Source organism: Dicentrarchus labrax, unplaced genomic scaffold (assembly GCF_905237075.1).
Source record: "Dicentrarchus labrax unplaced genomic scaffold, dlabrax2021, whole genome shotgun sequence".
NCBI classification, from domain to species: Eukaryota; Metazoa; Chordata; class Actinopteri; family Moronidae; genus Dicentrarchus; species Dicentrarchus labrax.
The window spans coordinates 15,446,133-15,468,169 of NW_026136703.1; the positions used below are offsets into that span (position 1 = coordinate 15,446,133).

At 41.7% G+C, this 22,037-nt stretch overlaps 1 protein-coding gene across 6 annotated transcripts in view; it reads right to left on the reverse strand.

The window, feature by feature from the left end:
* Positions 1 to 485: 485 nt before the first annotated feature.
* qkia (QKI, KH domain containing, RNA binding a) overlaps positions 486 to 22,037 on the reverse strand; it is a 78,571-nt gene continuing 57,019 nt past the window's right edge. The window contains exons 5-8 of one of the 6 annotated variants that reach the window (XM_051385757.1): positions 12,363 to 12,450; positions 10,571 to 10,870; positions 8,320 to 8,394; positions 486 to 7,068 (exon numbers count right to left, since the gene is read on the reverse strand). In XM_051385757.1, the coding sequence (XP_051241717.1) occupies positions 7,052 to 7,068; positions 8,320 to 8,394; positions 10,571 to 10,870; positions 12,363 to 12,450 (480 nt within the window). In that variant the 3' untranslated portion in view covers positions 486 to 7,051. Of the gene's footprint in view, positions 7,069 to 7,538; positions 8,395 to 10,429; positions 10,871 to 12,362; positions 12,451 to 22,037 lie in introns of those variants that run through there. The other 5 variants (XM_051385724.1, XM_051385735.1, XM_051385713.1 and 2 more) reach the window with 5 other exon arrangements.

Genomic DNA, 22,037 nt, shown 5'->3' on the forward strand with positions numbered 1-22,037 from the left:
GTCAGTGTTCGGTGTGAGCGTTTAACCTGATGCCACACTACTTCATGTCATCTGTCATGCATGGTTGCTGGAGGTGTAGAATGATTGACTGGACTACAGAAACGGAGAGAAAATCTGAGGATTTATGTGCCAGTTGTTTTCCTCAGCACCGGTGTTTTAAAAAGTCAGTTTATAATAACTTCAGCCAAAAATGGAGTTGGCTGCTAAATACCATCTCCTTTTGCTATGACCCCTTGCAGAAGGTCAGCATTTCCAACATTTTAACCATCGCACTAAAATCCAAGAGACGGGGCCTGATCTCACTCTCGGGGGGCTTAAGCGCAAGTTATTATGCCAGTGTTGAACTTTCACATTTTATTTCCTGCAAATGCGCCGCACCTACCTTTTTAACGTCAAAAAGTCACAGCAAATCCAAAGACATGATGTCACCGATAAAGAAGCGGAGCGAAGAGGCAAAGGACCAGTCCAGGTAGAGCAGTCAGTGGGAAGCTTGTAAATATGGTTCTTTATTGCACACATGACATTTGTTTTCCTTTTTTTGTTTTTGGTGTGAGCAACAAAAACTGGCATTACATGTTTTACACCCTATTCAATATTCTCAGTCTAACCCTCTATAAAAACAAGGTAACACAAAACAAAATAAAGGCTACTTCACATAAAAACTTACAACTCCAACAAAAAAAAAAGAAATCTCACAGATTTTAGTGCATCACTATATGGATGAGGAACTTACAGTATAAACCATACTAGTATAATTTTTAGGAAAAAAAAAAGTATTATACTTTTATCACAGTCAAAAAAAATAAAGAGGAAAAAAAATCCAGTGGGGCTAAAATTTTTCTCATTCTGTATTTTGGTAGCATTTGCCATTTAACCACCTGAGTGCTACATCTCTGAGACCAATACTGATTGGTTAACCTGCCGTTTAACTCATTGGAGGAATGTTTGTTAAACAGAACAGAAGAAAAATAAAAGATTGACAGGTGAGAAGGTAGTTAGTAGATAAATACACTGAATGCCCTGCGACAGATTTGAAAAGGCACTGAGAACCTCGGCCAGAGATGGCAGCAGTATGCAAACAGACGTTCGCTGCATACTGTGGTCCAATCAAACATTCTCAGTTGATCAAATTGAAAACAGGACCCATTAAACCACAGCTTAATGGTGGGAAATGTCTGCGACCAAGTTTCCAATGCTTGATCAAACTTTCCCAGTTTCTTTTTAAAAAAAAGAGTATGTACAAAACAAAAAAACATGGGCATTTAGTTTTGTTTTTTTTTTTAAAAAAGAAGCTTTTGGCGAGATAAAAAGGGAGACAGAAAATTGGCACTTCAAAGATTAGGTACAAAAATATATAATTTCCCAATCTTAGGGGGAAAAAAAGGCACTTTTTAAACTCACAGATGCTATATTTCAGGCAGTGTTTGTAATACATTGCGTTGTGGGAAATAACTCGCCACTTGTCAGTGTTCTTTTCATCAGCTTGGTGATTGCGGCGAGCCACTGAAAACCTCTGACACATAAACGGCGAGGCTTGTGACAGTATAAATACATCAACTGCTAATGGACGGATTTTAGCTCAAGTTGCTCATTACAGCACAAAAGGAGCCAATCAAAAACATAATTTAAAAAAAAGACTGATCCTACATTAATAAATAAACAAGCTTATGGCTTCACAACACCTAACGTATAAAAGGAGGGAAAACAATTTGGGCTGCCAGTAATCCAATCTCTGTCTCTACTTGCTGGTGTACAAGAAGGTGTTATAGGCAAAAACACCCAGGTTTTTTTCTTTTTTTCCAGATCAAAGACACAAAATGTTAATTCCAGAGAGGAGAGAAATGTTAAGTTTGATGTTAGACACTTTTAATCCTTGTTCTTTTCTTGCTGAGACATGAAGAGAATTTGCAACAGTTAAGGCCAAAGTTGCTTTTGTTGTGCAGATTTTAAAAAAGGAGGGGGGGGGGGGGAGAGAAGATGAAAAAAAAATCTGGAGGCATCACTCAGTGGGTTAAAGTAATAATCAGGATTAATGAAGTTAATCTTTTGCTTGTGTGTCAGTGTCAACACCTTGAATTAGTGGAGGAGGAAGAAAGCTGAATAGAGAGAAGAGAGCTGAATGAACCCAGGGACGAGTGCACTGACACAGTAGTAGAATGAACACCACACACTGGCAGTGTTTCAGACAAAAAAAAAAACTTCCCCCTAAACAAAAACAATAAATACAAGCTACCTGAAAGCCGTATCAGCGTTTTACACTGGAAGGAATAGTAAGGTTGTTTTGATCCCAAAGTACTTCATATTGGCATGGTGTACTGGTGTGTGTCTAAGCATTATGGATGCTCCCAAATGGCCCAGTATTAGCTATTATATCAATAAGCCGAATGGGGAGAAGTGTTCACCAAACAGACAACAGCTGGTGATAACTGTAATGCTGCTATCCAGGCATAACAAGCCGTGGAAGCAATGCAGGAAATAAACTGGACTGGGGACAGCTTTAGACTATCACACAACTTTCATCTATAAATTTGCCCCACGTGTCTGTTGTAAATAACTCACATCAATAGTGTGTGCTGAGATGTCCTGCACTGCATAATTCACAGTTAAATTAATCCTTTTGAGACGACTAGCATGCAGTATTTTTTTTGCCTGGATTATCCTGCACTAACTAATGGTTAGAAAAAGAGGAAAGTGGAGTTCTGTCTTTACGGATTAACCATTGTGTGCAGACAAATCACCCTTTTTAAAATCAGTGTGCTTTGTTAAAGAGGGAACAGCTCACCCAGAAGTTAACCAGTGACCTCAAGTAGCGTGCAGCTTACACCCCCACCCCCACCCCCACAGACACTTCCTGTTGTCTCACGGGGGGGGGTGTCAGTGACACAGAAGGACAGGACAACTAACAAGAGAGTTGTCTCTAACAGAGACGACGAGACACAGCAGCGATGTTGGAACTGAGCGGGGAGGGCAAGTATGAAGAGTGTCAGCAGATTTCTCCAGCGCAGAGGTGAGAGTGCGTGAGCGGGAGTGAGGGACGCTTATCTTACTCGTGCAGTTTCCAGTTAGATTTGTGTGTGTGTGTGTGTGTGTGTGTGTGTGTGTGTGTGTGCTGAGTAATTTCATGTAGAGTGTATGTGCACAGTTGGCTAGTGTGTGAGCGTGTGTTTATGTAGAGTGCATGTCAGTCAGTCAGTCAGTGTAAGTGGTGGCCAGACACCAGTTTTAATTGTGTTAGTCCGTGAACCAGACCAGGTAATACATTCATGAAACTGGTTAAAAACACAAGACAAAATATCAGCAAGTTAGTAAAATTCTTACTAAGAATGTTTTATTAAAATAAATGCCAAGAGGTTAATAAGAAAAATAACAGCATACACCATGAAAACTAAATGCAAGCATGTAAAAATACTTATGACAAGAAAACTAATAAAGTAGCTAATGAGTTAAACAAGCTGGGAATTGGCAAGAAAACAAAACAAAATATAACAGGGAAAAGGCAACACTCCCCACAAGAGACAGTTTTCAAGATGTAAAGGGGGGGAGAGGGGGGGGAGGAGGAAGAGAGGGCTGTTTGGGGGGGGGGGGGGAGTTGCAGTGGGTTTCATAAAAAAAAAGCACTCAGAAACATGATTAATATACATATAAAATGAGATTAGAAAAATACATTATAAACCTGTAACAATGGCTGTTAATTACATTATCATACATGTAGTAGGCAGGCCAGAGAGAATACGGTAGGTATAGAGTTAACCTTTCACCTGATGGACTTATCCAGCCTTTCACAATGACACAGCAAGTTGTAACATTGCAGAGGGAATTTTCTTAATACTGTCAAATGCTGAATAGCCATCTCTTGCTCCACTTTAATATTGCATTTCAATTTAAAATAATAACACTGAAAAAGAAAAATTCATTGACCTTTCGGTATAACAGCATGATGAAAGAGCTATGAATAGAAAAACAAACTGCCAAGGGTAATATTGGGATCTAAGAATTCCTCAATTTAATATTATGGGTTTATTTCACCTTCCAGCAATAAACTGTCAGTTGTTTCAATAACTGAAAACTGTTTGGCTGTGAAATAGAGTTGCTCCTTTCATTATCCAGCATTTCATTCGTCCATTAGAAATCTCATGATTGTATTGATAGTTTGTTGTCAAATTGACACATTGAGACATGGACTGGATGCATTCAGTTTGCAGCTGTTGAAACAAACGGGGCATTAATGCCAACTGGGACGCCCCCGACTTCTCGTATCCGTACCCCTTGAATGTTTATGTATTTTTCTCAGCTCATGATCAAAACATGTTCTGGCAGAATACTGCATTGCTATTGGCAGTTCGATTTGTTCTAGGAAGTTAGTCACAGTCACCAAAAATCAACACAATAATTTCATATGATCATTAAAATCTAAATAAAAAGAGAACAAAACCTGCACATACAGCAGAGTAAAGGGCCATCAAGTCAAGGAAAAAGAAAAAAAAAACAAACAAAATAATTTCAGGAAGACAAAACCATGGCACATATTTTTAGCTGGTCAAAACGACTGCTATTCTTTTTGCATAGAATAACTTCGGTAACACCACGATAAGGTGGGAGCTACCCTGCTCAACTATTCAGAGCGTGTAACACTAGCCATTCCTCTCTGCGCCATCTCGGTGGGTGCTGGATATTATTGAACACAACTGGAATACTCAGAAAACAGAAACCACTGTTGATAAGGCACTTCGATTTGATCCTTTTAAAACTCTCTAGGCGTCCGTCTCGCTTCTGATCCGCGCTAGCTTTTCAAGGGTTATGACTGTTTTGGTCTTTGTCTTCCTTTTCCAATCATATCCAAAAGGTTAACAGCACTTTATCCTCACCCACTCAGTTTTTCCCCCTATACTGTTTTAAAGTTTTTTTTATTTTATTTTTTTCTGATTTTGTAACTGCAAGTAAAGTATCAAAAGCTAAAATTGCCAAAAATAGATTTTTCAATTTTTTTCTCTTCTCCAGCACCCTGTAAAATTATCTATGTTTTGTTCTCTTCTGTATTTGTATATGCAATGACAGATATCTACATTTTTATATATTTATATATATATTTATATATATATATAAGACGTATGTATAAAGCAATTTGAACAGGCAGGCATGGCTTTCACATCCTATTTTTCTTGAGAGAGTTGAACAAAAGATTGTGGGCTCAGGAGCTTGACTGCGATCACAGGGAAGTGTGACACATTGTGGATGCGCTTTTGGATGGTTTGTCATGTGTTCCAAATAACCTGTTTCACCACAAACAAAAAAAATAAGTTGTCTAATTTGCAGGAAGGCTCACATTATGCCCAACTGATGTCCCGACAGAAATTTAACTGGGATTATAACTAAAAAAAAAAATACACTTAAAAAAATGGCCAAATGTTGAGATGCAAAAAATGACAAACAAATGAACACTCTTTTGGCAATGTGGCTGATGAAACAACTCAATATAGAAGCCAGGTATCATGACGAAAGCATTTATGTACAGAACTTCAGAGTGCCCTTCCCCCTAGCAATGTACTGTCATTGAGTAGTATGTTGATTTAGTGTTAATTGCCTGCGTTCACCTCTTCAGAAAAAAAAAAAAAAATAGAGCATTAATGGGTGAAAACACATCTAACTGACTGGCTGTCTGTTCCAGCTGAAGGCAGGCACCACAAATTCACACCTTTCCAAACTCTAAAATCACAAAGAGAGCCCTCTGTGACACAGATGCATAATTGCAGATATATAATTCATTGGAAAAACCCTTTGGCTAAATATGCACACTTAATACTTTTTTTTTTGTCTTTTCTATCACAGCTCTGCTAACTCATTGAGATATTTTTTCTAAATACATCAGGCACTGTATAATGGATGTAGTGTGGATGGGGGCGTAGCAATGGTCAGTAGCTAATAAGTACTGCTCCAATGTCCCCGAAGCCTCAGCACACCCTACTTTCATTGTAGTATTAATTAAAAAACACACACACACACACACACACACACACACACGCACGCACGCACGCACGCACGCACGCACGCACGCACGCACACAGAGACCCCTCATCCCAAATAGTGACCTTCCCATCTTGCCCTTTCCTACTTTCTGAAGCCTGTGTCAATCAGATTGCGTTTTGTTTTCCAGTGATAACCACCTGCCTTATTTTGGCTAGTCAATTTAAACAAAGCTAATTAGTCAAATATGAACATCAGAGAAACCAAAATCAAGTGGAGAAAATGACTCAAAAGCAAAACAACAAAAAAAGACAAAGGAAAAAAAAAAAGACAGAAGAAAAAACACATAAATCATAAAAAGCTTCTTTTGCAATCATTTCAGCCATGCTTTTTTTAAAAACAGACAGAAAGCTGTTTGGAGGTGCACACCCAGAATGTGTCAGCTCATAATTACATCTTAGAGCTCAACAACTGCACTACATGTGAAAAATGACAGAAATTAAACAAGTTAATGTGAGTGTACGTTCTCTTTCCTTCTATTTCTTTTTCTCTCCCAATAGGTGGGTGTTGGAACAGGGTGGGAGCAGGTAGGGGCTTTTACATTTGAGGGGGATTATGTCATTATTCTGAAAACCAAATGGTTTGCGTCAAATATTGAACTTTAATTTATACAAGTGAGGTCAGCAAATTAGAGCGATTACAGGAAGGTGGGTGGGCAGGGTGGGGTTGGGGGTCTTTATTGCTATATAATTCAGTGCAGATTTATGAGTAATACCACAAACACATCCACCCAGTATATGATTCATGAAGAAAAAGAAAGAGAAAGAATGGGAATTGAACTCAATGAACAGAGGGAAAAAATGAATATTACACAACTTTGTTGGGTTTTGTTGTGTTTCTGTGAAGATTCTGCGTTGGTTTCAATTTTTTTTTTGTCAGAACGTGTTAGGGTAACTGTACGGGCAGGCGCCTCTCTCTCTCACTTGCGTCCGAGAGGCTAGCAAAAGGCAATTACCAGTTAACTGATCAGCAGGCAGGCTTGGGGCGGCTCGTCATTGGGTGAAGAGTTCAGAGGTCAGAAGGTCATGTGTTAGTTGCCGGTGGCGGCTAGGTGGTTAGAAACAAAAACAAAACAAACAGAAAAAAAAGATAGAAAGGATATTAGTGTCAGCAAGAAGAGACTGGAATGACATCATTTTAACAATAAAATGAATGCAATCTCTTATGTCCCCCCCGGCTCCTAAATCCCCTGCCAATGTGAGATGAACCCAGCTAATCGCATTATAATCATGACGTTGTCACATCATGATCCCAACTACTAAGCCCCCACCCTGAATCAGGTAGCTTGGTGGTTTAATTTAAGCGCACATTGCCCCCAAATCCACAAAACAGAAGCAAAGAGAGGCCGGACAGACACACACAATAAGAAAAACAAAAATCTAGTGTTTTAGTGTCTGTCAAGTTTGAGTGCAAGTTACAAACAGTGTGATTAGTGGTAAGGAGACTTACATTAACTAATGTTATGTGAGGAATAACTGTGACTAGTGGTAAATGTGCAATGAATAGATGAATCGATGTTTTCCGATTCTTTCTCTTTATTTAGCAGTATATTTTTATATAATATAAATATACACAAGGACCATAAATACATTTGATATAAAATGCTCAAATATAAAATGACAGTACCTCATGTACAACTGAAATATTAAAAATGTATTTTAGCTTTATTTCAATCGATTTGCAATACACTGGAGAGAATGCAAGCTACCTCAGCTTATGTCTGTGCGTGTCTATCTTCCATAGAAAAATAAAAATGCAAAATAAATTTAAATCTCAAGGTGAAATGGTGCCTGGTAGCAGCATGGCTACTTGTCTTTTGCCTAATAGGTCTCTCAGATACAGTATAGAAATGCTTCTCCTTTTTCTTTGCTCCTTATGAGCCAAGGAGATAAATCATGTATGGGAACAAGCCTGCCCCATTTTAGGCTCTAATCTCACATCAGAGGAATGTCATTATACACCTTCAACGCTGCCTGCAAAGTACTACCTGTCCTGGCTTCACAGCTGCATGAACCAAAAGCTGTTAAGATCACTTTTGCCTGAGCTTTTGACATATACACAGTCTACATATAATGTATATGTTAAGTACTAAATGTAAACAAAATGTGCAGACCACAAGCAACCATTTAGCTGGTGTGTGGATGTATGGGGTAGGAAAGGTGGTGGGGGGAAAGGAAAACAAAAAATACAATACAGACAATATACAAATTCCCAACTAAGGCATCGAGGCATAATAGGCATAATAATCATTGAAATTCATCAGTCAATAGTAGAGTGTAGCTAGGAGACTAAACTGACCTCTGTCAGCGGTCACAATCCTTTGGTAAGGATGGACCCGCGTGTCATGCCGTCTCACTTTAGTAGCCATTGCACCTAGATTGTAACAGGTCCACAAGGTTAGAAACCATTCACTTTGAGCAGGGGAAAAACAGTCATCTTTTACAGTAATAACATTCACATTTTTAACCACTATCATTATAATGTTGGCTAATACAACAATACACAGAATAGCAACATAATACAGATTATAGTACATATACACACACCAGGCATATCTTTTTTTTTTACGTGTAGAAAAATGCAGTAGAAAAAAATAATACACCTTTTTGGAGTTTAACTTGGTATTTAAAAATGCATAACTTAAGTAATAAAATTCCACAGTGCTCAGAGTTATATGGAGGACTCTTTGAAAAGGGGACAGGCAAAGGGTTCAGGCTCCTGGGCTGTCTGGAAAAAATAATGTGATTCTTCCTCTGGGATCCAGAGGGGGATTGAGAGAAATTTGTCTCTTTATTTTGAAAGGTGGGGAAATCCAATACAGCTCTGATGGTAATTGAATAGTGCCAGACACCACCTGCCTCTCCCTCTCTCTTTCATTTTCTCTTTCCCTCTTTCACCATTTCTCTCCAGGTCAATCTGTTCACTGGCGGCAGAGGCTGTCATTTTCCTCCTATATTTGTCACAACTGGTTTCTTCCTACTGCAGTGCTTGATACTGCCTCGTATACATGACACTCACAAACTGTTCATGTGTCGAGGTATGTTCAAGTATTACGAAATGAAATGTGTGCAGGAGTTAACAAAAATAAATCAAGCCCTCCCAGAGGAAGAGGGGACATGTGAAATAAGTTAGAAAGATTTAACACGGATTTTGTTCTGGCATTGTCAAGTTAAGAGTGAGTTTTGGCTTATGACTACACAGCAACCTACACTATTCTGAAGAAGCAGATGGTCTGACATTTCCTTATTCTAAGACAAGCCAATGGTGGCTAGATACAGTAGCGCAGGCAGCCGAGCCAAGTGCATGAGTGTGTGTGAGTACGAGACTGAGTGTGTTCCACGGGGCCCTGTGTTGCTGAAGGCACCAATCGATAGTGTGAGTAAATAAAATGCACTAAGCTGGTGTAACCCTGCAAGTTAAAGAGAGAAAAGCCAGTCAGCTGCCCCTGTCTGTTCTACACATGACTCCCAGAGGCACCTCAAATACACAGGTCAGCTAAAATCACACTTGTGTCTGCTGCTGCCAGATGATGCCACGAACAACATTAAGGGAGTACTGTGTCAAATTAAAGCTGGTAAGCACCTGACAAAGGCTTCTTCTGTCTTAACATGCGAAAAACAGCTTTGCTTTGGTTAACTACAGCCTCAATATAACATATGCCGCTCATATCACACTCTATTTCATCAATAGATGTTCAGTTGTCTCTTTGGTAGCGGATGTGTTGAGCTTAAAGCACCATTGAGAATGAATATAACATATAGGCCCTCATATTGAACTGTACTCCTGACACAGAAACTAAGGGGAACGTCAGGTATTAGCACGGGACTCAAGTTCAAGAGGGGTGAAGCTAAGACAATGGTGAGAGGGGTAGGAAAAGAAAAAAGGGAAGACTGGAGGAATTTAATGAACATCCCCAGTGGGAGTGAGAGAGGGACTATCTACAGGCATCAAGGCCTGCCTGCAGAGAACAGCACAGAGAAATGATTTCAAAAGCTGCAGAAATCCGAGGGGATCTGCCGCCAGACTGAATATGCCTCCAGGCCAGTGTATGAAAGGGTTAGAGAGCAGGCTGTGTGTATGTGAGCGTGTTTCTGTCAGCAAGCCTCATTTCACACTAGGCAACTCCTCCTATATAAACCTTGCAGAAAAGAGGCAATGTAAACCTGAGAGCATAATTGTTTGGCGAGAGCGTAACTAAACGTAACAGTGAAGTAACCGTAGTCTAAATTATGAAGAGAACTTTCCAAGAGCCTAGCCCTCACAAGGTAATATCTGTCCCCTTTTGCCATTTTAATACAGTGTCCATATGAGCCACATAGCTGGTCATCCCATTACCAAGAGCTTCACCAGAACATCCACTCTGTGAGTTTTTCTGTTTTTGATCCTCAGGTGGACACGACATATTTACCTTTCAACAAGTCCTGACTGTGGCTCATGGAAGCCGCGTCCAGCACCCCAATTCCGGGGTAAAACAAGCTGCCCTCCTGTCCAGGCTGGCTAAAGTTGGCCGCTGTACCTGCTGCACCCATGCTTCCCCAGGCTCTCTTACCTAGAACCCCACTGTGCTCGATGGGGTACTCCAGCAGGGAGGTGGGTGCCAGGGCGTAAGGGTAGTCGTAAGGGGTGGTGTAGATAAGCCCGCCATCCGGTGTGGGGGGCACCAGGGTGGGGGTGCCATTGGGCAGCATGGCAGCCATCTGAGTGGGCCGGATGAGGTTCATGATGGGGCCCCCAGCTGGTGTTTGGGGTCGGAGTGCCTGGGGAGGCAACACCTGACCAGTTGGGCCCGCTATGAGACGGGGGCCCTGAGCGGCCGCTGCCGCCGCTGCAAGAGAGAATGCAAGGGTGGCTGCCATAAGCAAGAGAGCAAAGGACAGGAGTAGAAAGAAAGAAAGAGGACAAAAGATAAAGTGGTGTGTGGTTGATAATAATCACGATGAACAGTGAAGGGTGAGAATACAAAAGGAGGAAAAGAAGAGGGAACAGGAAGTGGCAGGTATAGAGGGGAGAGGAGGAGGGGAGGCAAAAGGGAAAATTAGTCCATGCAATGATCATGGTGGTGAACCACAAAAGCCATAATCTGTTGCAAAAAAAAAAAAAGTCAACATAGCCACAAACAAAAAATAAAATAAAAATATCCCATCACACCAAAACACAAGAAGCACAAAATGCTGCTGTCATCCCAATGCATTTAAAGCATACAAATCACCATGGCAGCTACACATTCATCTACTGGAAATGGCATAGGTGAGGTAAACAACACACACAACAGAAATGGAACTGCTGACTACATGTAGAAGAGACACACTCAATGAAGGTTTCACAAAAAATGTATCAGGAATTCTGGCCTAAAATACATTGTAGTACCAATGGGAATATAGAATAATATATATATATTTTAAGCTGTGAATAACTTGAAAAATGTTTATCCCTACACAGTCAGCAGTCCATTTAAGTTGGATAATGTACAAATAAACAGACACAAATCTTTTTTTGAATGGTTCTGCATTAGCATGTGCTGTGAGCCGTGCCACACAAGCTTCCCCAAAGGCAGGTCAATTAAATGAAGCTGTAACTATGGTTAGGTGGTGGGCCAGTTCATCATGGCTACCATTTGAGCAGATGTTAAATAAGGGAAATTAAACAGTGGAATTAATCACTTTGGGTTTCATTTTATAAATTTAAGCCAAAGTATATAGAATAACCAAGTTTAGGATCATGTTTAAATTAAACTTTAAATGATAATTACCAGCATAACTAAGGGCCCAGAGAGTAATATGTTCTATAAGCTAAATGCTTGGCCTACTTATGATTTACTGTATCCCAATCATACATGTGATTTAGAAATGGCATTTGGTGCAACGCTGTACATGTGTGAGCTAGTGACTGACATGCAGAGTTGAGCAAGTGGAATACAGCAATGCGCTTCAAGTTTAGAGTCCGCCAACAGCAAGTGATACATAGCGATCGCATCTGGATTGCAAGGAGGGTGGGCAATGGGGGATGAGGTAGAGGAATGGATGAAGAGGAAAGAAATATGGAGTAGAACGGAATGGAAGTTGTCCTACTCATGGTTGGGTAGGTAAACATGAATTGTTTGGAGAGCTTGATAGAGAGAAGTCTGCTAGTGGTCAAAGATAATATGATGGTATGTACACAGGAGATCTGATCACACAGTAATCTAATGAAGGTAAACAGTATTAGTTAATGAGAAATACAGAAAAAAAGTTCTCTCTACAATTAGGTATGTCTATGCAGTAAAAATATTAGTTACGTATGGTGCAAAATAGATGGATTGTGTAAATTGTGGAGATGTCTTGTGTTCATGGCAGCTCACTTACGTGTTTTTATGTTGTTGTCTCTGTATGTCCCATTGAGAATCGCTAGCTCCATCAGCTGCATCTTCTTCAAATTGTCTTCTCCCTCCGCCTGTGAAAAACAGAAACTTTAATGCCCATTCACAATAACACACCACACACTAATTCCACACAAGCTGAGGCCCATTTACAGGCCGATTGAAACAATCCACAAGACGACCATTTCACCAAACAACATGCCTGGGTGTTGTTAAAAAGCTACAGTGGGGCTGCTAAATCATTTAGACACTACATGTCATCTGTTCTCCACAAGCATTGGTTGGACAGGGTTTAGGGGAACAGAGATGGAGATAAGCTAAAGTGCTGTTGTCATGGCAGAGTGCCTTGTTGTTACTAAAATGCTGACAGAGACATTAAGTGTGGGAATGCATATTCATAATCCATATCAGAATGATAATTACTGTAATTTTCTTTGCTCCCTTGTGCGCAATCAAATGCGCAATAACCGCCCTGGCTAATGTCAGTCCTGTCAATTAATGTTTGGATAAATAAATACAAAAGCCGCAGCCACTGTCATTATTGCCAAATTAGGGGACTGAAATTATTCACGGAAAGCAATTAAGATAGCACCCCTCCTCCCACTCACACCCATCTATTCCTCCCCCCTTTCTTTTCTGCACCCCCTCCCTACCTCCACCCCCAAACTCCATTTCCCCTGAAGCTACCGAACACTCAATAACCATGACAACACAAAAGCCCCTGTGATTTTCCTGGTTGTACATCATAATTTAACCAGGGCCTTATGTGAATTACTCTTCAAACCGAAGGGTGCAAAGACAGGCATGTGAAGCCTGGCTGACCTCAAATCCACCTTAAGTGAACTATTGATTTCATGCCTTTTGCTGCTAAAAGTAAAACTGTGATGCTGGTTCATCATCATTTTAACGCACAAATACGAAGCAAGGTGGCTCGCGTACAGGCACTGTGCATCTGCATGTAAATGCAACACGTACACACAGAGTATAAGGCAGACCTGCCTATTAGTGGCGACACTGATAAAAGCAGGAAGGCCGATACTGAACCTCCGTTTCTCTGTTCTATCTCTGCACAGAGTCTGTCTCCTGGACTAAGTTTAACAACAGTCTGCCGCTCTATTCAGAGGACGATAAGGAAAGAAAGACATAGAAGGAGAGAGAGAAAGAAAGGGAAAAAAGAACGAGGGCTCAGAGTTAAGCCCTCCCCTGAGACTCCTCTTCAACACAGCCACAGAGAGAGGAAGAGAAAGAGCGAGGTTAAGCAAGAGAAAAAGTGACAGAGGCTGGTCTCCCTTGACTAAATATAAGGCAGTGGCTTCAGAGCAGTCACAGTATTCAGCTTTGTGTGGGTGCCTGTGCAATGTTTAGTGTACCACAGAGCTGCCAATTAACGAAGCAAGGAAATTCTCTCTACTGCTTTCTCTCCTTTGCTACCTTCACTGTGCTCGGCCTCTTTCCTTTTAATGGGGGAAAGTCTTTAAGCGCAAAAATGACATTACATTTTTTCCAAGCTACAACACTTTGCCCTGCTAAGACAGACAAGTGGCTAGTAATGCAAACACTAGTGATGCAACGTACATGATTCAAATTCATCACAGAGCTGAAAAACTTTGCCCAATATCAAAAAGATGATCCTGAACAAATGGCTTTAAATTGCAAATGATTACAATCTATTAATTTATTATTCATTCTGTTCAAAATAACATGGTAATATAGTATTTTATATGAAACCAACCCCTAAGCTACACATTAAGTAAAACATTGCGCACACGAAGAAGCACACACATACAAGTTGCTCTATTTTGTTTCCTCGCTAACAGCTTTGGAGGTGAAGAAAGGCCCATCTGATGTGGAGTTTCAACAATGATAACCAGGTTAGGCTAATTGAACATGGCCTAGGTCAATGGCTAGCATGGCTAATATGGACAACTAAACCCTCTTCAATAGAGAGCCAAAATCACTACTAATTAGATGCTGTAACCTCTATGCAAACACTTGTAAACATGAATGAACAAGCCTGAAATAGCTGCCTATCACACCTAAGAATGCAACGTAAACATTATTGGTTTCTCATTCTTATGTTACTTCCTCTTCTGTGTTCTCCTTTAGTTATTTACATTGCAAATTAAAGCAGACCTTGACCTCTACAACCTTGTACAAAACTTAAAAAAAGAGCAAAAAACAAGTCTGCTACACTGTTTTTCCTTCCTTATTTGTGTGTTTGTGTATTTGTGTGTGTGTCTGTGTGTCTCCCCAAAAAGCTCTGTCAGTGGTTCTTTGGAAGTGGGCCAAAGCCGCCTTGTTAGACAAAATTGAGAAATGAGGGAAGGAAAGAGAAAAAGGCTAGACAAAACAAGAATAACTTCACCAGATGCAAATCATGAAGGGGGCTGGATGTGTTACACTTTCAAAGCTTAACACATTTGTGACAACAATAAATCAAACATTTGTCTTTGACTTTATTGTCACTGTATGGAGAGCAGTATAAATACTAACCACTCTGCTGAAACCATACTTGACGCAATGGCTCCTTAGTCTTTCGTCTCAAATCAAGCGCAGGTAGCCCATGTGAGTAAAGCGTATTCTAACAGCATGAGTTTAAACTGGAGAACCACAGATCCTTGGTTCCTTTGTAGCTACATTTAAATACTTTGCGACCTTTTAAAATTTAAACTCAATAATGAGAACATTTGGGGGGTTGGTCTCTCACAAGAGGAGGGAGCTAGGCATCATGCTGCAGCTCAGAACAGAGACATGCTGGGATATGAGTGTAAGGGCTGCTTATGTGTGTGTGTGTTGGATGGTGATGGATCTGCATGGTTGTGGGGGTTAAATGGGCGCAGGGCAAGAGGGTGCCACCATCCATCCAACTCTGCCTAGGTGGCACACTGCCTGTTGAGAGGAGAGAGACAAAATAGAGGGCAGCGAAAGGGGAAAATCACAGATGCTGCTGTTTGGATGAGGTGTGCACTGCTGTGTGTGAAATGTGTGTATCCCCAGTGGAGTGCCGCTGATATAGCTCCATCTTCTCACTAACACAGTTTGTTAGCTAAAGCCCCCAAACCCCGACAGATCATTTCTGTTTCACATCTGAAACAAGCTCATTTTTCCCCATCAAAATACAAATTCCCTACTGGAACGTTTTCCCTATTTTTCTCCGTTTATTTTCTCTGTAGTGTGGATGTTTGGGAAGTGTTGGCAGTGCTAGCGCCCTGATTTGAGCTGCTCAACAAGTAACATGGCAGATCCAAAATGGCTGCAGACGGTAGCTGCGAGATCAGGAGAGACCAAAAGATAATGCTGGTGACGCCACTAGATTGCAGCCCAAGGTGTACAAGGCCAGCTTCCTACCTCAGAAGCACATCTTAGATGAATGTTTGATGAACAGCCAGGGAGAGCGGTTTAATGTTGCCTTGCTCAAGGTGTCGCCACAATTAACAGACACCTCAGTCAGCATGCACCACCCATAATAAAGCATTCACTCAGACGCAGCCCTCCCTAGGACTGTGTGTGTGAGCGTGTTGCATGTGTGTGCCTGTAATGATCTCGCTGCTAGAATTCCTTGGAGAGGAATAGCTGCTGGATTATAGAACGAGAGGGATGAGGAGAGGAAGTTTTCCTTTATCATCCCTAACATGCACGCACGTAACACACACACACACGCACCCACCCACCCACACACTCCTGTCCATCAGCGAAAAAACCACTCAATAAAGCTGCTCTATCCACAAGAATCAGATTCAATCAATGAGGCCTATTTGTGAAATCAGCAGAGCGGTAAAAGCTATCAGGGAGGAGCAAGACAGAGGGATGAGGGAAGGAGGGAAAACAGGGAGGAGGGAGACGGGAGTGTGATGAGCTAAAGTAGGTGAACCGTGTCCCACTGCCACTACCTGACAACCCGGCGATGAGGTCACTAGATGCATGCTAAATCGCTGTCATGCTTCACTCTTGTGCCTCTCCCCTGATCAAAGCTTATATTCCTATGTTGATGAATACAAACTGTAGCTAATGGCAATTGTTACAGACAACAGGGTTCATGTTCAATACTACGTTCTGTATGTGCAAGTGGAAGACAATACGCAACAGATGAGTGGCCTCGGCTTTATAGGGCAGAAACCTCACTCTGCCCCTAACACCCGACTCCAGGCCCTTTCCTATCCATCTCACCCACAGATAAACACAACAGGCGCCTGGATTAGGTTGGATGAATTTGCTCATGTCTACTGCTGCAACTGAGGGGGAGTTTTTGCTCATATCTGGCAAGAGTCACCGTCAATGCAGCTCAGATCAGAGCTCAGCTCGGAGAGATGAAATGATGAGCATAGAGAGAGAGAGATAGAAAGAGAGGTGGAACAAAAGAGTACCAGGAGGAGAAAAAAGCACTGCAGAGCAAGTACAAGGGAAAGCGTGAATGATTGTCTTTGAGTTGGTGGAGAGATATGCAGGAAGAAGAAAGGGATAGCTGGAGAATATGAGACAAGAAAAGACAGACAGCGTAGTGAAAACCAATTTGTCTGTTCCCTAGTGGGCTGACACTGGCTAAGGCCTGCTTTCCTTCCCTGGCCTCACTGCCAGTCATCACAAACAGGCGTATGCACACATGTGTGTAAAAAAACACACACACACACACACACACACGCACACACACACACACACACACACACACACACACACACACACACACACACACACACACACACACACACACACACATCTTGGGCCTTAGCAGGGCCAGGGTCAGGCTCTCTCCAAACTACTCCAATTACCTCAGCAGTAAACACAGCCTGCCCTGGCTGCCTCCTGGGATACAGAGAGAGGCAGAATGTGCAGAAGTGAGAATGAGAGGGGAGGGGGAAACAAATCCAGAAGAGTGGAGTGGAGGAGGTGGTATTGGGAGCCTCAGGGAGGGAGGAGTAGATGACTTCATGTGGAGGGGTGGAACTGGTAGTGGCGGCAGCTGGTTTGTCTCCCATTCCCCTCCTTCTCTCACCTCCCTTTTGGTTCCTTCCCAAACTCTAACATCTGGAGGAAAATGATTACTCTCGCCGCGCTGCCAAGACGACTTATCAACAATTCCACACTCTCCAGAAGCGGACAGTTAGAGAAGAGGAAGGAATGAGCACTTGTAGCAAGCTTCAAAACATCTCCATACAAAATAAATAAGTAACAAGAAAGTTTAATGAATTCAAGTCAACCAAAGCAAACTTGGAATCTGGATTAGGGTAGGAAAGAAAAACATGTGCAGCAAACCTTATTCCCATCTTTTTATAGGCACGACTATAAATCAAACAACTACTCCAGTAAAAAACACACACACACACACACACACACACACACACACACACACACACACACACACACACACACACACACACACACACACACACACACACACACACACACACACACACACACACACACACACACACACACACACAAAACACATTAAACCCTGTTCACATTTCAATGTCAAGACTATGTATCAGTCAACTGCAGAAACCAAACAAAGTGTTACACAAAAAACGCATAACCTTTTTCCATTTCTCTTTCATAAAAAGCACATTTAAAGAGTATGTTGGAGTAAGTGCTGCATGTCCTTTCGCAAATTCACTGCTGCATTTTCAAAGGCAATTTTCTTTCCTCTGCCTTGCTCCTCGGCTTTTGTGAACATATCTGCCAAGGGAATCAGGCCTCAACTGTATTTTCTTTTTCCCCAAAGACTAACAACGCAATCTCCTGCAACTCTCCTCTCTGACTGTCTTTTACCTTCACAACACTCCCGTAAAGCCTCTTTATTTCTCCTTTGCTCCCTTCCTCACTCCCAGACAGCTCTGTTAGCGATGTGCGCCATTAGTCATGCTAAACCACCAACACACTAGCTCATTAGCATAGAAGTGAACCTGACTCCAGTCAGATTATTACAAACACATCACGGCTGCTCCGCCCCATTACTGTCAATCACACAGCTTACTGATGTACAGTTGTGGCACATTACAAAGTCAGGAACTAACTCTTCTGTTAAACACTTCACTTTCTGCATCATAACAAAGCTCACAAGTGCCAAGGTTTCAGAGTAAAAGTGCTGCCTCTGTTCTGAATGATGTAGCGTTGGTGGGTGCTCATGGTGTTACTATATGTTGCAGAGAAATATTTATTTAAATCGGTGAGCCGAGATTACTCCCACAGCTTCTCTGGGGTTATCTGTTACATGCAAAATAAGTATGGGTGGCCGGCATGGTCTGGGCCCTGGCACTGGCTCTTGGATCTGTGGGGCTTAGAACAGTCTTTTACTGTGCTGGAGGAGAGTAAAGTGGGCAGTCCTGGTGCTCTGTGCTAGCACCATCAATATCAACTGACACACACATACAAAGACTCAGGGCCACAGACAGGAGAGGAAAAAGAGAGAAGGAAAGGAAATATGTTTTCAAATATGTCTCACTGCACTCTCTAGAACTGAAAGAAAGAAAAAAAAAAACAGTTTTTCTCTCCCATCAAAAGCATTTGCAATAGTACAAGGGGAAAATCTGTGTGGAAATTCTTGTTTATCCTTAGAAAATGGGCTGGTATTTCATGTATCATAACAGCATTAAGAGCGGATTAAACTTCATATAAATAACCTAGAAAAATATATACAGATTTAACAACTAGATTTAGGTATATTATTAAAGCTTTTTGGCCTGCAACGGCTTTGACAAACAGATGATGTTACAGGCTAAGAGCAGGAGGGATCATTCAGTCCCACCATGTTGTACAGCCAAACAAACAGCTGTCTGCTTTTCCTGTCCCATTCTCTTCATCCTGTGTTCCCTGCCTCCCAATAAAATTCCCTCTCCTTCCTCTGTTCTCCCAGCCCATATTCCCAATTTGCACCCTCAATCTCTACCTTATTCAACCACTTCTATTCAATTTCTCCTTCCACTTTCCCTCTCCTCTCGTCCCTTTATCCCTCTTTCCACTGGCCTGCCAGACGGTGTATTGTTCTGTCGCTGCGATCCTTTAATGCCATCCAATCGAGCAGGGAATATCTTGAAGGGATTTGGCCAGGGATGATTTGGGAGCTTTAAATACTGCTAGGGGATTTGCATCATTCAGAGATCCTGACTCAGAGCTGATCACTAGTGCCTTCTCATAAAACAGGGATCTAAGTACTTGCAAGGATTCAAACCTCGGGACCCTTTGGATGGATCTACTTGGACATATGCAGTCAGTCCGGGAACACCATTTTTTAACTAGCTATTTTTAAAAGACACCGGACTCAATTGTCCTTGGCTTATCTGGCTCCATGCAAATGTACAAAGCTTCAACTGTCAATCTATAGAAAGGTAGAAGCTTCAATTCAGTCATCCTCCATACTTATCTAATTACTCACATCAACCATGTGAAAATGCAAAACTGATTATGGGACAGATCTGGGAGTTCAATTAATTCACAAGAAAGGGACTCTTCTCTACAATGCAAAAGTATATATTACCATGTAACCAAAAGACAACGTTTACTTTCTTGTTTTGATGATTTGGATCACTGACTAGCCTGCAGAATCATGTCAACTCTGTATAAATCCCCCACAATGCATTGCTCTAAAGGACATTTTCTTTTCTTAGTATGATAGTGTTACAGATGTTCTTGCCTTCTCTGCCAAGAAAAAAAACACTGGGATTTCAACAGAGCTTTTTGAACAGAAAAATAAATGTTTTGGTTTTAGTTTTGCTGTGCCACACTGAACAGAACCCAAGTTCCACCATGGGAAAACTAGTCAGCAAGTAAAGTATTGCAAACATCACTACTAACAAAGAATAACAGTGTGAAAAAGAAAAAAAAAGAAAGGGACTGTGATAAACAAGGCAAATGAACCCAAGTGAGATATAAAAAAAAAAAAAACAGAAGTAAAGCTTCTACTCGAGACACAATGGGGGAGGCAAAGCCATCAGTCCAGAGTTGGCTGGTGGGACTGAGAGAATGGAGTTTGAAATGACTTGAGCGACGGCTGGCAAAGCGAGGCATCACAGACTGTAGAAGCTGAATTTGACGGGCGGCCTTTGGGCTCTCTAAACGCTGAGCTCTACACAATCCTATTTTCCTGGCTAAACACAGGGACACAGTCGCTGCAGAGATGAAAGCACTGTGTTTGTGTGCGTATGTGCGTGCGTGTGTGTGTAGTCCCACTTTGCAGATGTTGAAGCATGGCCCTGGTAAAGTCCCTGGGGAACTACTATGGTTGGACAATGTATAAAGTGAGAGACAGAGTGATGGAGATGTGCACAAGTCTCAATCAGCATTGGACCTTTGGAGATACAGGGTCCTAACCGTAGCTCCCCTAACATCCACCCACAGGCATACGCACACATGAAAATATCCACACACATACACACACACATCTGCATTTCCTTGCCCCTCTGTAAGGGGATTAAGGAGACCTTCAAAGAGAGGCAGAGAGATTGGCTAGGGGCTTGCAGGGTCCCTTCTCCTTGCCACCAGAGGACCAGGGCAGATTAAAACTGCCCAGGCCTCTCAGCCTGCCTTGTTACTTGCCTCCTTTTCCTGCGTACTGTATTAGGACACTTGAAAAAAAACCCTGGAGGAGCCTAGCACAACCAGGTGGATTAGGAAAGAGGTTATTTTACAATTATGTAAGAGGCCTGGGTGGTTAGGGACCCACAAGTGCATGTGTATGTGTGTGAACTGAAATTAAAAGGACAGTACAAGTGGGCAAAGCAATTTTGTAAGTGGTGCAGAGGGCCTGTGTACATAGAATGCACTTTCAATAGGGATCTTGGCCGACTTAAAAATCTAAATGAATGAGACAAGAGAAGAAACAGGACTAATTCCCCTAAGAGGAAAGAAATGAAAGAGATGGATTAGCAACAGGATGATGTTTCAAGGAGAAATAAGAGAAGGAAGAACTCAAGAGAGAGTGTAAGAGAGAAAGTGCTAATTGCGGCGTGATGAGGCTGAGGTTTGGTTCAGGACCATGGATAACGCATTTCCAAACCTGAGGACACAGAGCTATCGCTGTCAAGAAATGACTTGGCACCAGTCTTCTTCACTTTAGCCTGACATTTAGGCTTGTTAAACTATGTGTGTTAGTGATTGTGATTAATTGCTGATCCATCAATCACTGTTAAGAATTTGATGGATCGAAAATATATCCATCTATACTAAATTGGTTCCATAGGATGCCACAGTTACAACAGGCTGGAGTGCACTGTTCACTGCTCTCATTATATTTTCAGCTGGACTTAACACTCATGTGTCTCATGCAGGAACAGCATGGTAGAAGGTGAAGCTTACAGTGGTAAGTTACATATAATTTACTTTTATTTAATTTACAATTGTACATGAGAGTAGCAATGCATATGCATGTTACTGTGCTTCCTTTCATCCCCAATTGTCCACACCAGTAAGTCTGTGAATGAAGAGGGATAAAACAAGTGAGAAAAGGTGAGGAAGGAGGATGAAAGATGCCATTCAGCACAAATGTTATTGCAATCTGAATCTTTTCCCTGCTTCAGACTTTTTACCATTTCCTGTGGCTGGCTCCGTGAGCAGACTCCTGATGATGAAGGAAACAGCAGGCAGAGTGGAATTCAAAGTCACACTGCCTCTTTTCTTGTTCTTATGTCACCATGTGTGTGCAAGCACACATTTCAGAAACACAAACCCC